General features: G+C 40.5%; 1 protein-coding gene across 3 annotated transcripts; it reads right to left on the bottom strand.

The window, feature by feature from the left end:
* Positions 1-590: 590 nt before the first annotated feature.
* On the bottom strand, positions 591-8,770 carry irf10 (interferon regulatory factor 10). 3 transcript variants are annotated; one of them, XM_016571476.1, is made up of 9 exons: positions 8,336-8,770; positions 7,886-8,063; positions 7,426-7,615; positions 7,218-7,285; positions 7,040-7,082; positions 6,879-6,956; positions 6,311-6,697; positions 6,106-6,224; positions 591-836 (listed from the first exon to the last, which is right to left on the bottom strand). In XM_016571476.1, the coding sequence occupies exons 1-9, from the start codon at positions 8,380-8,382 to the stop codon at positions 738-740; spliced, it is 1,209 nt and encodes a 402-aa protein (XP_016426962.1). In that variant the 5' UTR covers positions 8,383-8,770; the 3' UTR covers positions 591-737. The 3 variants fall into 3 exon arrangements, with proteins under 3 accessions (XP_016426962.1, XP_016426961.1, XP_016426963.1); XM_016571475.1 differs by having other exon boundaries at positions 7,040-7,085; XM_016571477.1 differs by lacking the exon at positions 8,336-8,770 and adding an exon at positions 8,178-8,259 and having other exon boundaries at positions 592-836; positions 7,040-7,085.
* Between the last annotated feature and the right edge of the window lie 5,082 nt (positions 8,771-13,852).

Raw genomic sequence — 13,852 nt, forward strand, 5'->3', positions numbered from 1 at the left:
CTCGTAACGCTGGCTTGCATTGAGGATGTGCAGAAATCATGCCACAGTGAATATCATCATTACTCTCTTTTAAATGCAATGCACTTGGATTTGTTTTTAAAAACATACAATGACAGAATTAATCCACAGCTTCATAAGTAATCTGCTCAAATAAATTTGGGATGGGCCAGCCATCGGGACAACCTTGGGCAGGACGTTTTGAATTTGATTTATTCATCATTTAAAGGCTGAAACAAAGATTCCTAATTTTTGATTTGCCATCCCTTCATCTGACCCCGTCTCTGAAGGGTCTGAAGGATCAGATCGCTCTTCACTCTTATGAGTTCACTGCATTAAACTGCTGTGTGTAGCGGCTGCATTCAGTGTGACATGAGTTCTCTTCAGTACAAGCTGTATTGTCTACCATGAGTCATATTGTACTTCTGAAATAACCAGGTGATAAAGAAGACTAACCAAACTCTTTATTTTAATTTATTTTTTTAAGCAAACTTTTACAAAAAGATAAAGAAATCAGTATCATGGTTAGTAATATTAGTAAGACTATAAAGGACATAAAGCTGAATACAATCAATGAAAAAGTTAACATTGTAAATTTCTTCTTTCTACTGATGTTAGATACAGACACTTCCATTTTTATTATTAATATTTTATTATTATAATTGTAATTTATTCATGTCATTGTTGGTGAATTCCTACACAGGGATGGTGAAACGTGTGCTGTTCTGATTAAGGTATGTTTATTCATTGGCTTTCCTGTGTGGCGGTGATTGCTTCATCTCCACATTATTAGGTGCATTATGCCTGCGGAGACACTCTACAGCAAACAGAGGAATCACCTACACACAGAGATAGAGTGAGAGAAAGAAAGAAAAGGTTTATTTACTGTGTGATTATTCCACAATGCCCTCTACTGGTAGTCTTTAAAAAAATCCCTGAATCTAAATACTTCTGGGGCTGGAACAACAACAAAATCCTATCAATCAATCAGTTTTTATGATCATGGTTTGGAAGGGGTTCAATTTTAGCATACTTTAGCATATATTTGTTTACATTTGACAATATTTTGTTTCATAATAAATAAAATAGATGAAAAAAATGAATAGGCAAATGCATAAGCAAAAAAAAAAAAAGGCATATTTGAATATGTGAATAACTTTTAAGTTAAATAGTTTTGAATTGAATATACATATATATGGTAAAACTTTATTTTGATAGTCCACTTTAGGTATTCTACAACTACATGTCAACTACAACTATTTAGAGTATTATTAGACTGTCTGCTTAATATCTGCTAACACTTTATTTTATGGTTCCCCAACAGACTGTAAGTAACTTTGTAAGTGCCTGTCAACTTATTGGTAACACTTTAGTATAGGGACTGATTCTCGCTATTAACTAGTTAGACTTATTAGAATGACTATTATTAACATTGGCTATTTATTAGAGCTAATAAAGCACTTATTGTGCATGACCTTATTCTGCATCCCTAATCCTACACAATTCCTAAACTCAGCAACTACCTTACCAACTATTAATAAGCAGCAAATTAGGAGTTTACTGAGGTAAAAGGCATAGTTAAATGCTTGTTAATAGCGAGAATTGGACCTTAAAATAAAGTGACCAACTTATATTACTAACACTGGCCTACTAATACTCTAATAAGAGTTAGTTGACATGTAGTTGCATAGTTACTTAGAGTTAGCAAAATGTATACATATATATATATATTATTATTTTTCCAAGTGTCATGTGTTATAATGAGATAATATCTGATAATTATGACCATGACCAAGTATAAGATATTATGTCATAATACAGGAACTCTCAGTAGTTCCAAACAACATTTAACAAAAACCCACCAATTCACTATCTCAACAAATTAGAATACTTCATAAGACCAATAAAAAAAAAACATTTTTAGTGAATTGTTGGCCTTCTGGAAAGTATGTTCATTTACTGTACATGTACTCAATACTTGGTAGGGGCTCCTTTTGCTTTAATTACTGCCTCAATTCGGCATGGCATGGAGGTGATCAGTTTGTGGCACTGCTGAGGTGATATGGAAGCCCAGGTTTCTTTGACAGCGGCCTTCAGCTCATCTGCATTTTTTGGCCTCGAAAAATTTAAGGGGGTCTGAATACTTTCCGTACCCACTGTATTACAATTAGTGTAGTATTTATGGTTAAAATAGAGAAAACATTTTTAAATTCCAGTGCAAAGAGGCAAATTAGAGGCATTTGGTGGCCAGAAAGATAATATTCCTATGTAATGTTTAATAAGTATACATGTATAGTTGCTCAAAATATTATCACTGGTCATAATTGCTTACTTTTTTAGGTTTTGCATTTTAATGTACATTTAGACATTGTCAAACACTCGATTTTTATAAGTCTAGATTTTTTAAATGCTAAATTTAAACGGTTAATTACTGACATCCCAGCGTCATTTTATTTTTATAAAAGCATACTTCATTACATGAATATTAAAAAGGGCAGCAAATACAGAATTCAAGCCAGTAAAAAACGTTAAAAAGCACAAGGCAACCAATTGCATTCAGCGAACCTACAGGGATAGAAAGATGGCAGAAAGACTAAAACTTAAATATATGACAACTAGCATCTGGTTGTGGTCTTCATTAAGGTGTTTCTCATGTTCTCTAACTGCAATTATAGTATAGTTTCAATTATAGTATAACTGTTTATTATCTAATGATAAACATGAACTATAACGCACTTCAAAAAATACCACTACTGGACAGATTTCCGTAAAAGTAATTGCATGCCTTAGAATATTTGTTAACCATTCGAATCAAACATTGAACAGCCCTGGGGTATAACATTGATTATATCATTACAGTGGCACCTGTCAAGGGGTGGGATACATTAGCCAGCAAGTGAACAGTCAGTTTAAGTGAGGACAACAGGTGAATCGCCGTCAGGTTTATGGGAGAACAAATCTCATGGATGCTCATATGGGCAGCAAAGGCTAGTCCATCTGGTCTGATCGCACAGAAGAGCTTCTATAACACAAATTAAGGCAGTGACCTCTTTCAGCAGGATAATGCACCCTGTCACACTGAAAAAACTGTTGACAAAGAGCCTCCAGATTCCCCAGATCTTAACCCAATTGAGCATCTATGGCAGTGCCGGTCCTCCCTATACGCAAACCACCAGGGGGCCTCCTTGCTTTCACAGATGAATTTAGTGCTGTGCATTTCATTTTTGATTTTGGCTTCCAACAATTATGAAAGCACAATGCCGCATTCCATTCCATTCCTTTAAAGCAGCGCGCTGTCACCCTTCCTACGTATCATCCAAATCAGTCTAATCAAGTAACATGGCCGTCATAGTATACGGTCTTCTGTGCTCGATACTAAAAGCATATTGAGCTGCGAAAGAGACACTGTTTCCAAAGACAAATACACACAAATGTATGCCAAAATGTCCGTCTTTATGTCTTGAGGTTTTCACTTCAACTCAGTTATGTCTTAAAGGGAAAGTTCACCCAAAAATGAAAATTCTGTCATTTATTACTCACCCTCATGTCGTTCAAAACCTGTAAGACCTTCGTTTATCTTCGGCGCTGTGATAACAGGATTTTCATTTTTGAGTGAACTATCCCTTTAAGTGAACGTAAACAGTGTGGAAAATAACCGAATGCTTGTCAGTTTATTAGATCTGTCAGTGTTAATCAAACAAAAGACAATGAGAGAACCACTGCTCTTCACTCAATGACTTTGGTAAGAATCAATGTACATTTAATTCATACGGTGAAGACTAAGCAGTGTTCGATTTTTACATATGATGACTTTATTCAGTTTCTGTGTAGTAGGCTATTATTTTTAGTCAAACAACTCACTGTTGTTTGTTGACAGTGAAACTGCTCTGAAATAATAGATTAAGGGGTTGGGGGTCATTTTGGGGGGTTTTATGAACGCATGGGGCCTTCTGACAAAGTGTAGCTTAGGGCCCCCAGAGGGCCCCCAGAAGCCTAAGACCGGCACTGATATATGGGATGTGCTGGCTTTAATGTTTTTAATGAAATCTGAGATGTTTATGTCCGGTTAACCAACACTTAACCAAAACTTATAAAAACTTAACTTTCTTAAAAAGAAAAAAGCGTAAAAAGGTGGCAAGTCAAGCAGGTTAATCCAGACCTTGTGACGAGATGCAGTCGTTTTATATAATTTATGTTTAGGATATGTAAGCAATCAAAAACCTGTCTAAGACTTTCAGCCAGAACAGGAAGAGTGATTTTTATTTGCTTTATGTGACACACTACATTAGGAAAAAGCCTGAAGCAAATGGACAGCCTCTATATTGTGAAATATCTGATAATCCTATTCTCATGTTGTTGTTTAAACTGCTTAATAAAGACCACGTCAGTTGTTCTCTAATGGGTAATAGGTGCTGCTGTGTTAGTTTGCGCTGCAATGCAGAGAATCAGAGTCAGATTTACAACCCATGAATTCCTTCACTTCTCCCGAAAGACATGAAAGCACATAACTGGTAGGGCTGGGCGATATAGCTAAAAAATTAAACACAATATTATGTTTCATATCAGTCGGTATCAGTAATTATTGAAAACAATTTATTACTTTTTTTAAACAAAGAGCAGAAGAAAAAAAGTTTAAATTTAACCACTGTATTTTTTTATTATTTTATATGCAGATTAGTGTTAAGGAAACTTTTTGACTTGTCTCCTGAAGCCACAGGAGGGCGCAATGAGCAAAATTATGTACCGCATTAAATTGTTTATTCAATGCAATGAAACAATGGCTATCTATAAAGAAAGTGTATAATTTCGTAAATTGCATAAGCAATTATGAACAAAACAGCATCATGTATTTATGCATAGCTTAATACAAAAATCCAAAGCGCCGATCATACAGACTGTATTTAATTCAGAACACACAAGCACATGTTAAAATGAGTGCTGTGCCTGTCTGCGTTTAGAGATCGTGAATGAAAGAAATTAATATTAGTCAAATTTATAATAAAAATTCTATTTTGAAATCAAAAATGGTGCATTTGAATTTTAGGTCCGGGAGCCTTCTCAGTGGCACACGAGATGCGGTGGTGATGATGGTGTAAGTGTCGTTTAGCGTTGTACTTTAGCGTTTGTGTTAGCCTGCCAAGCTGAACCCACGAGATGCCCTGCTGCTGCTGCGATTTTCATTCAACATACTAGAGAAATATAGACGCTCAATGCAGAGAAGATCTTGGTTAGGATAAAACCGTAACCAAGCCATTCACACAGAACGCATGTTCTGCACATTTTCGAGACGGACAACTAACTTGCACTTGCGTCTCACACAAAAGATGAATAGAAAGCCATGTAAAGTTAAAAGAGCTTCAAATTTTGTCTCAAGAATTTGTGGGTTTTTTATTCCATTCACTGATAGCACGTGCCTATATCGTGTGCTATACTGAACATTTTTTCTATTGTTATCGATGAAGGTGTACCGTCAATAAATACTGATATCGTTTTATCGTCCAGGCAGGAAAAAAACAGAGTGAACTTTATAGTCGCCTACAAAATGCGCAATGATGTGAATAAAACATGTCATCAAATTCTGTTTTAAAGGGATTATTATAGACTCTTCTTTAGACATCAGTGTGTATTTTACAAATTATACACTGCAGGTCAAGAAAAGAAGTTAGGTAGTTAGAAAATAAATTCATATGAATTTAATTAATCAAAAGTGACATTTATAATATTACAAAAGATTTATATTCCAAGGAAATGCTGTTCTTTTGAACTTTTTATGAAAGAATCCTGAAAAAATGTGTCCATTTCCACAAAAAGATAAAGCGCCACAAAGGGTTAAATAAGGCGGGTTTTAGCTTGAGCCGAAAACGTTTCATTGTGATGTTATTTGTGTTAATGTTTTGCTGCCATAGCTGTTCATTTTCAGTCTTTTCTTGTGCTACCGTTGACAAACAAGTTGTGAAGTTTTGTATTTGTCAAATAAACTAAACTAGGCTAAATCGTTTGTATACGTTTCAATACAGATGCTTGTGAAGGGCAGCACAGGCTTACTGTCTGAGCGCTCAGTACATCTCCAGTATACAAGCGCAAGGCTCCAGTGCTACGGACACTCACTTGTGCAGTGATGAGCTTCTTGGTCTGTGGCTGGCTGGGGTCAGGGAACTCCTCTCCGAAGCACAGGTCCACTGTGTACTGTGGCTCGGGACCAGTGCGCTGCCGGTGGTTTTGTAACTCTGCCAAGAACACAGGAAACAGCGTGAGGATCAGCGAAATGCAAAAAGCACTGGTTTCCCCAGGCTAAGCGCCCTCCCTCCGTCACCTTGCATGAAGATGGTCATGTCCAGGAGTTTGCAGGTCCTCTCTCTCTCCAGTTTGTTGGGTTTCTGTCTGTGCTCTGCCAGAGGGCCGTCCCAGTACACGCGGCCCTGGCAGAAGCGCTTGATGAACACACCGTCTGGGGCCACCCACACCAGCACACCTTTCTCCAGGTGCGGCAGAAGACGGGTCATGGCTTCGGAGATGCCCGGGGGTAGGTGTACGATGTCTGGACAGGGGAAGAAGACCTTCTTGGCTTCACAAGGCCCGTAGATGCGCTCGTTCCCCACCGGAGCGCAGCCCTGCAGAATGAAGCAGCCGTCTGGAGACGTAGTGACGAGATTCTGCACCAGGTTACCGTGATAGAACAAACGCACCTCCAGGCGGTAGTCTGCACGCATGCACACGAAAAAACAGCATCGCTTTTCTTAACACTGGCTTCAGTTTTCACCGTACACCTAATGTTATACATCGTTTTCCTCCCAGTGAGTAATTCGATCTTTAAAATCACAATGACATCTAGTTTCAAGTCGGTACTTCATAAAACGAGGAACATTAGAGGATGAGCTCACCAGTTATGGAGACCTGAGACGAGTATAGAGGAATGGAGTTAGTGCCTGTGCTGGGACACGCATACGCCCTGCCATTCACTGCAAACACACACATACACTCAATGTAACTCTTTGTTTGTCTGTTTTTAGTAAGTCACTGTTATTGACAGTAAAACACTAACCACTCCATCCAGCAGCTTTGTTTGAGTCACCAAGAGAACTGTCCTGCTGGAGGTGAAAATAAACTATTATTTTCATACGCAATCCGTCCAGTAGGGGGCAGAACAATAAATGTCATCCAAGTTTGCAGTCAGTGTGGTGCGTGTGGGGATTTCCACAGGAGTTGTCACTGAACAGTACCTGCATGGGCAGATGTGTGTCTCTCAAGGCTTTGCTGCAGTCACTGTCCAGTGATATTCCAGCAGGGTCTGGAAGACACAAGGAGTCGCTTATATTTGAAGCTGGTTTTGAGTATGACTGTGTCTGAGTGGATATATTTCTATTAATGAGGAAGTGAGATGTGGGTGGCGGAGGTTTGAGGAACACGAGTCTAGATCGGTCATAATACCTGCAGCTCTCCCTGTGTCGTCCAGGATCCGGTAGACCTTGTACGGCTCAGAGATATCCAGCTGGCTGCGCTCAGGAACCTCCTGGAAGTCTGTGCTCTTGTTGAGGGCACAGCGCAGACGCGTTTTCCACGTAGAGGGGTCTGCTTTGTCCCTGCCCTCTTGAAACTTACCCTTGTACATGGCCCATGCCTGAGACAGAGTCTGTGTTTAATCTGTTTTCTGTCTAAATGTATCGGTGTATAGCAGCTATATTTTTTGCAAGTTGTGTACTTTTTAGTCAACTGGACTTAAATGGGAAATTCAATTAAATATAGTTTGAATGATAGAAATGAAAAGCTACGTGCAGATATAATCACCAGCAATCAAGCCAGTACACTAATATCAGTTTCGTCCGTTCGGACAGATCTTTAAAGCCTCAATTGAAATGGGTTTAATGGTAAAACTGTACAGTATGTTTACCTTAAACAGCGCGGCGTCCTGGTTCTGTCTGTAGTCCTGTTTGGCCGCGTGTTTCCAGGGAATCCTGAACATGGTTTTCTCCTCATTTTCCCAGCTCAGTCCAGCGTATTCACCGCTGTCTATCTGCGCTATGAGCCATTCTCTCAGTCGCATGTGCCTCGACCTGTCTTCCATCAATCTGCAACATAACACCAGTCACATACAAACAGCAGTTCTAACACACCAAGACCTCTGTTTACTCGATAAAGCTCGTGCTAAGCTCATAAAGAAATTCAATTTTAGATGAACTCACAGTTAAACAATTGCATGCATTCAGACATGTGAGTGAGTGAGCTTTAAAAGTGAAAGTAAAAGTATGAAGTGAAACACTTTCGGTTTCCCATGTAATGAATGTTGCCCTGTTAACAATGACATGTTCGCACAAACTGTCCCTTAATATGCACTACTCACCTCTGCCTGCAGAAACAACACGAATACATGAAGCTTATTTGCGTCATTTAGTGCGCTGACACTCCTGGCGCTTTGCGGTGTGTAAGTGGCCGATGCAAGCATGAAAACCGATCTGTGAATGCTGTGTTCTGTCTAAACAAAATAAAGCGAAGAGCGTTCCGAATACAATGTATTCTGCGAGTTCTGCACTCTTGCTAAAACTCCCGTTACAATCAAAGAGCGTTTCTGCACGCCACAATACATCTCTTATTTACACCGTGTTTACTCTTTGATTCGGAGTTCGGTAAAGTTGGCAAGATATTCACAGATTCGACTTCTGACTTCCGGATCAATAACTCACGAGCAAAATGTTTTTACTACAAAACTGACGCCTCTTTTCTTTCGTAGTGATGTAGAAAACGAGCTACAAGCGAGTTTTCCTCAAAACAAGCTTTCCTCCGCTCTATACAAAATACACTGATCTCAATGCGCTCATTGCGCTGGCGTCTGAGAGACAAGTCCGTAGGGACCGTCTGCAAAGTGCGAAACGCAAAAAATTTTGCTAATAAAATACTCAATAACTATACAGTAACACGCTTTAGTGTCACCAAATTCAGTTCACACATCACTGCTGTCCAGCTGGTTATACTACAACACTTATTTTGAAAATAATTGCTTTAGCATATTTTTTTTTTTTTGCCTTCATTGTTATTGGACAAAATAATCAATAACTTCATTGTAACACACTGTACTTTCTCCAAATTCAGTTCACACATCACTGCTCTCCTGCTGGTTATACTACAACACTTATTTTGAAAATAATAGCTTTTACACATTTTCTATGATTTTTTATTATTACAAATAGTCAATAACTTCACTGTAACACACTGTACTTTCTCCAAATTCAGTTCACACATCGCTGCTCTCCTGCTGGTTTAACTACAATACTTATTTTGAAAATAATTGCTTTTGAAAGATTTTTATGATTTTTTTTAAATATGCCATAAATTCACTGTTATTGGACAAAATAGTCAAACTTCACCGTAACACACTGTACTTTCTCCAAATTCAGTTCACACATCGCTGCTCTCCTGCTGGTTATTCTACAACAGTTATTTTGAAAGTAATTGCTTTTGCACATTTTTTATGATTTTTCATTATGAAAAATAGTCAATAACTAAACTGTAACACACTGTATGATCTAAGTTATTCGTGTCTCTGCAATCATCCAAACTCACTCCTAAATCCACTCCAGCAGGGCGGCCAATATTTCGAGCAAAGCTCGAACCCGAACCCACATCACTCGACACCACCATCTCCCTGCACAAGACCCGAGATGGTCCTCATTGCAGAACACAAGATACAGGGGGCGTGGTTGGATCCAGATCCAACTCCCTCCCACCTTACATATGCCTAAACCTACCCGTCTCCACCCCCTGATCCCTAAACCCACCCATCTCCACCCCTAAACCTACCAATCTCCACCCCCTAGATGTAGACCCAACCACGCCCCCTGGATCTTGTGTTCTGCAGTGAGGGGCTACTGCAAGACCTGGCTCTACTTAAGCACTGGGTCGCAGCGGCAGGCCTTCAACGAGCCTGGGCCGCGCCTCAGATCTCAACACACAAAGCCTCACTCGCTTCCCGCTCCGGCTCAACCTTTCACTGTGGCTCTTCCGGCCACAGTATCGTATGTAGCCGGGCCTCCAGCTCTTGTAGCAGAGGCTAGCACGAGGCTGCCTCCACTAGCGGCGCAGGCCAAGTTGCAAATTAATTTTTAGATAAAGTCGCAAAAAGGCAGGTCGTTTGTTGCTAAAAGTTGTTAAACGATGTTGTGACATAAAAGCATGTTGATGTCATTTTGTAACCATGACGCAAAAAAAAAAAAAAAACTGTAAAATACACAATGAAATTACTCAGATTTTCTGAATTAATTTTCACTAGCATTTTTACCTGTATTTTAAATTACACATTTCACTCAGATAAACGGATGAAAAAGATCGATTTCGAGAAAATAAGTTCAACTATTTACCTAAATGATTAAAGGGATCCCCGGGTATTAAGACATGTATAGCTTAATATAACGTAAATGATGTATCTTATTTAAATATATAGTCGAAACCCCATGAAAGATGTATGTTATTTAACAAAATCTACATGGTTTTTGGAGACATGTATAGCTTAATATAACGTAAATTATGTATCTTATTTAAATATATAGTAGAAACCCCATGAAAGATGTATGTTATTTAAAAAAATCGACATGGTTTTTGGACTATGGGGGGCGCCATTATTTTATGTGCACAGTACATTCTGCGTCGATGACGTCAAATGGTTGCACTCGGTGAGCTACTGGCGCTTATTTCTATAGTCTTTGGCTTTTTACCGCAACACAACTCCGAATACACAACTCAGAAAATAAAATACTGATACGATATCACATTATGTGACTTTTGGTTGTAATTTTCAGTCGAAGGGCAACAAGAGAAGCAATGCAAGACTTCACAAGAAGAGGAGAAAAGAATGGGAAGATGCCTGTGGACGAATAAAACTTCCTAAAGACCCGCTTCTTTTTTCACTCCACTTTAGTCCTGATGCCTTTGAGTCTTTTAGTAGACCACAGCTACTGAAAGAGCTTACAAACGGCTGAGAAACGCTATGTCATCCTGTAAACATGCCGACGCTAATCATGACGCGCGGCCGCTAGAGGAGTTTCTCAGCGCAGGTTTTCCTCGAGATCCGGGGCGTTTAGACTCCATGTGGGGAAAAATCGATGGTACAGCATTTGGTTTAAGCCTATGCTTATCCATCTCCACCTGTAAGCTCTTTCAGTAGCTGTGGTCATCATAACAGTATTTTATTTTCCGAGTTGTCTATTCCGAGTTGGGTTGTGGTAAAATTAGCAACAAGTAGCGGCAGTAGCTCACTGAGTGCAACCATTTTACGTCATTAGAATAATGGCGCCCCCCATAGTCTAAAATATGTATAAAACGATGTGATTTTTAAAATAACATAAATCTTTAATGGGTCTTCTACTACATATTTCAGGAAGAGACATCATTTACGTTATATTAAGCCATACAAGTCTTAATACCCAGGGATCCCTTTAACAATTATAGGCACAAACTAGCAACCAAGGCGTATCATAAAGAAACAATTATTATTGAACAAGTGCAACTAGCAACCTAATTCTCATGTGATGTGCGTATTGCTAGGCACCTCTCTCTAGGGATGGGCAATACCTCTTATTTTATTTTCGATCCGATACCGATATTTTCAAGCCCAGTATCGTCTATATCGATACTGATACCTCTAAACTAAACTGATCTTTTAAATTATTAAAAGAATATAATCAGTAAATATACTCACTTAATATTAGATTTTTAAAGCCATGTTTTTTAACATTTCATAGGCCTTTTTTTGTTTACACTGTCAGAAATCAAATATACTATAATTGTATTTTAGCCTTTTACTGGAGCAGTAACCTCAAAGGTGCAACTATACCCCTAAAAGCTTATGCTTCTGATGCTTTTGGGAAACGCAGCCCTATTTAAACAAACACTGAGAGCCATGCGTCAGCAGCGAACGCTGTCTGTGATTGATTGGTTCTGTCTTTCAGCATCCTTTGAGTGCAGGTGAGGACACGTTCGAACTGCATTCGGTGCAGGTCGAGCTGGAGGCCGTGGAGAAGCAGATCTGCGACCTGGTGGAGAAGCAGGCCCAGCTGAGGGAGCGGAGAGCTGCGCTGGAAACATCCAGGGCTGATGCTCACAAGCCGGGGTAAGTATACAGTGCGCTGCTAACTCTCCCACCACCTGTACTCCGTGTGTTTCTCTGCACAGGCCCCATGCACCCAGTGATCTTCCCAGATGTCCTTCACTCCAGTGCCAGGACACCACGGACCCTGGGTGCACCCGCAGCGAAAGACGTGAGCCAGGCCCCGGGACTGTTTCCCTGGTGCTCTTGTTCTCGATGTTTCTGCGCAGATACCCGTGATCCTGAAAAGCGACGAGAGCCCCGGAGCGGTCGTGCTTCACGTGGGGGTTAATGACACCAAGCTGCGGCAGACGGAGACACTGAAGAGAGACTTCAGGAGCCTGATCAAGACGGTGCGCAGCACATCACCCGCGACGACAATCATCGTGTCAGGACCGCTTCCTACGTATCGACGAGGACACGAAAGGTTCAGTAGACTTTTTGCTTTAAATGAATGGTTATTGTCATGGTGTAAAGAACAGAAACTGCTCTTTGTTAATAATTGGAATCTTTTCTGGGAGCGTCCTAGGCTTTTTCGCGCTGATGGCCTGCACCCCAGCAGAGTCGGAGCGGAACTCATGTCAACACCACTCCTGTCGGACAACATCTCCAGATACTGTCACGAATCTGGTCCGTGGTTTTCCGTCTGCTCGCCACTAGATGTTGCCTTCCAGTTACATTGACTCTCACACTACACAAACTGTTGCATGTCACCCCGGACTACATTTCCCATCATCCATTGCACTGATTACACACACAGCTGCAACCAATCAAACACCCTACATAAGCCATGGACTTCCTCACTGCCGAGAATTGTTTGTGTGTATCACTGTCTTGCCTTAGCAACTTGTTCCCAATCCTAGTTTCATGTTCCGAGTTCTAGTCTGAGTTTAGCCACGTCGTGTTTGCCTGATTGTCTGTTTCTTGATCACCTGCCTGTCTTGGATTTCTCTCTTGTTTTGTCGTTTGGACTCTGTTTGCCCCTTGCCTAGATTATTGCATGTTTTTGGATTACCCATTTGCCTCGCCCTCTGGATTACGTTTGCTGTCGTTTGACCCATGCCTGTATATGGAATACTCTTTAGTCTTGCCTTGTCTATATCTGTTTGCTGGTGTCGCACGTCTCTCGTGTCAGTCGTTCCGTTACAGAATACTCGGCCACACAAGGATCCAGCAGATTTTCATGTGGACATTGGCCAGGTATGGACACTGAAAGACTGTTATTAACCCTCGAGCAGGGCTTGCGATCGCTCGAGGATTATGTACAAGAGTATTTAGATCTCGCATATTGTTCTGATCTGCCGGACTGTGTGCTTACAGACTTTTTTTGTGAGGGTATCAATGAACCTTTAAAGACACGATTATGGTGGTCGCACTAGAGCACGCTCACAAAATGGTGGCGACAGCGGAGCCTGATCACAAAACGGCGGACACAACAGTGCCCCGTTATGTCACAACTGCCAATCATGGGTCAAGTCAAGTCACAGCTGATCTTCCTGAGTCAAGTCAAGTCACAGCTGCTTGTCATGAGTCCAGGCCAGTCTCAACTGATCTTCCAGAGTCTTGTCTCATCTCAGCTGATCTGCCAGAGCCTCGTCACTTCCCAGCTGATCTCCCAGAGCCTCGCCACATCTCAGCTGTTCGTCCAGAGCCTCGCCACATCTCAGCTGTTCGTCCAGAGTCTCGCCACATCTCAGCTGTTCGTCCAGAGTCTCGTCACCAGGGATTGAAATTAACTTTTTCACTCACCAGCCAATTTGGCTACTAAATTTTTAAGTTACC

The sequence above is a fragment of the Sinocyclocheilus rhinocerous genome, unplaced genomic scaffold, assembly GCF_001515625.1.
Source record: "Sinocyclocheilus rhinocerous isolate Xijiao unplaced genomic scaffold, SAMN03320098_v1.1 scaffold2697, whole genome shotgun sequence".
Classification (NCBI taxonomy): domain Eukaryota; kingdom Metazoa; phylum Chordata; class Actinopteri; order Cypriniformes; family Cyprinidae; genus Sinocyclocheilus; species Sinocyclocheilus rhinocerous.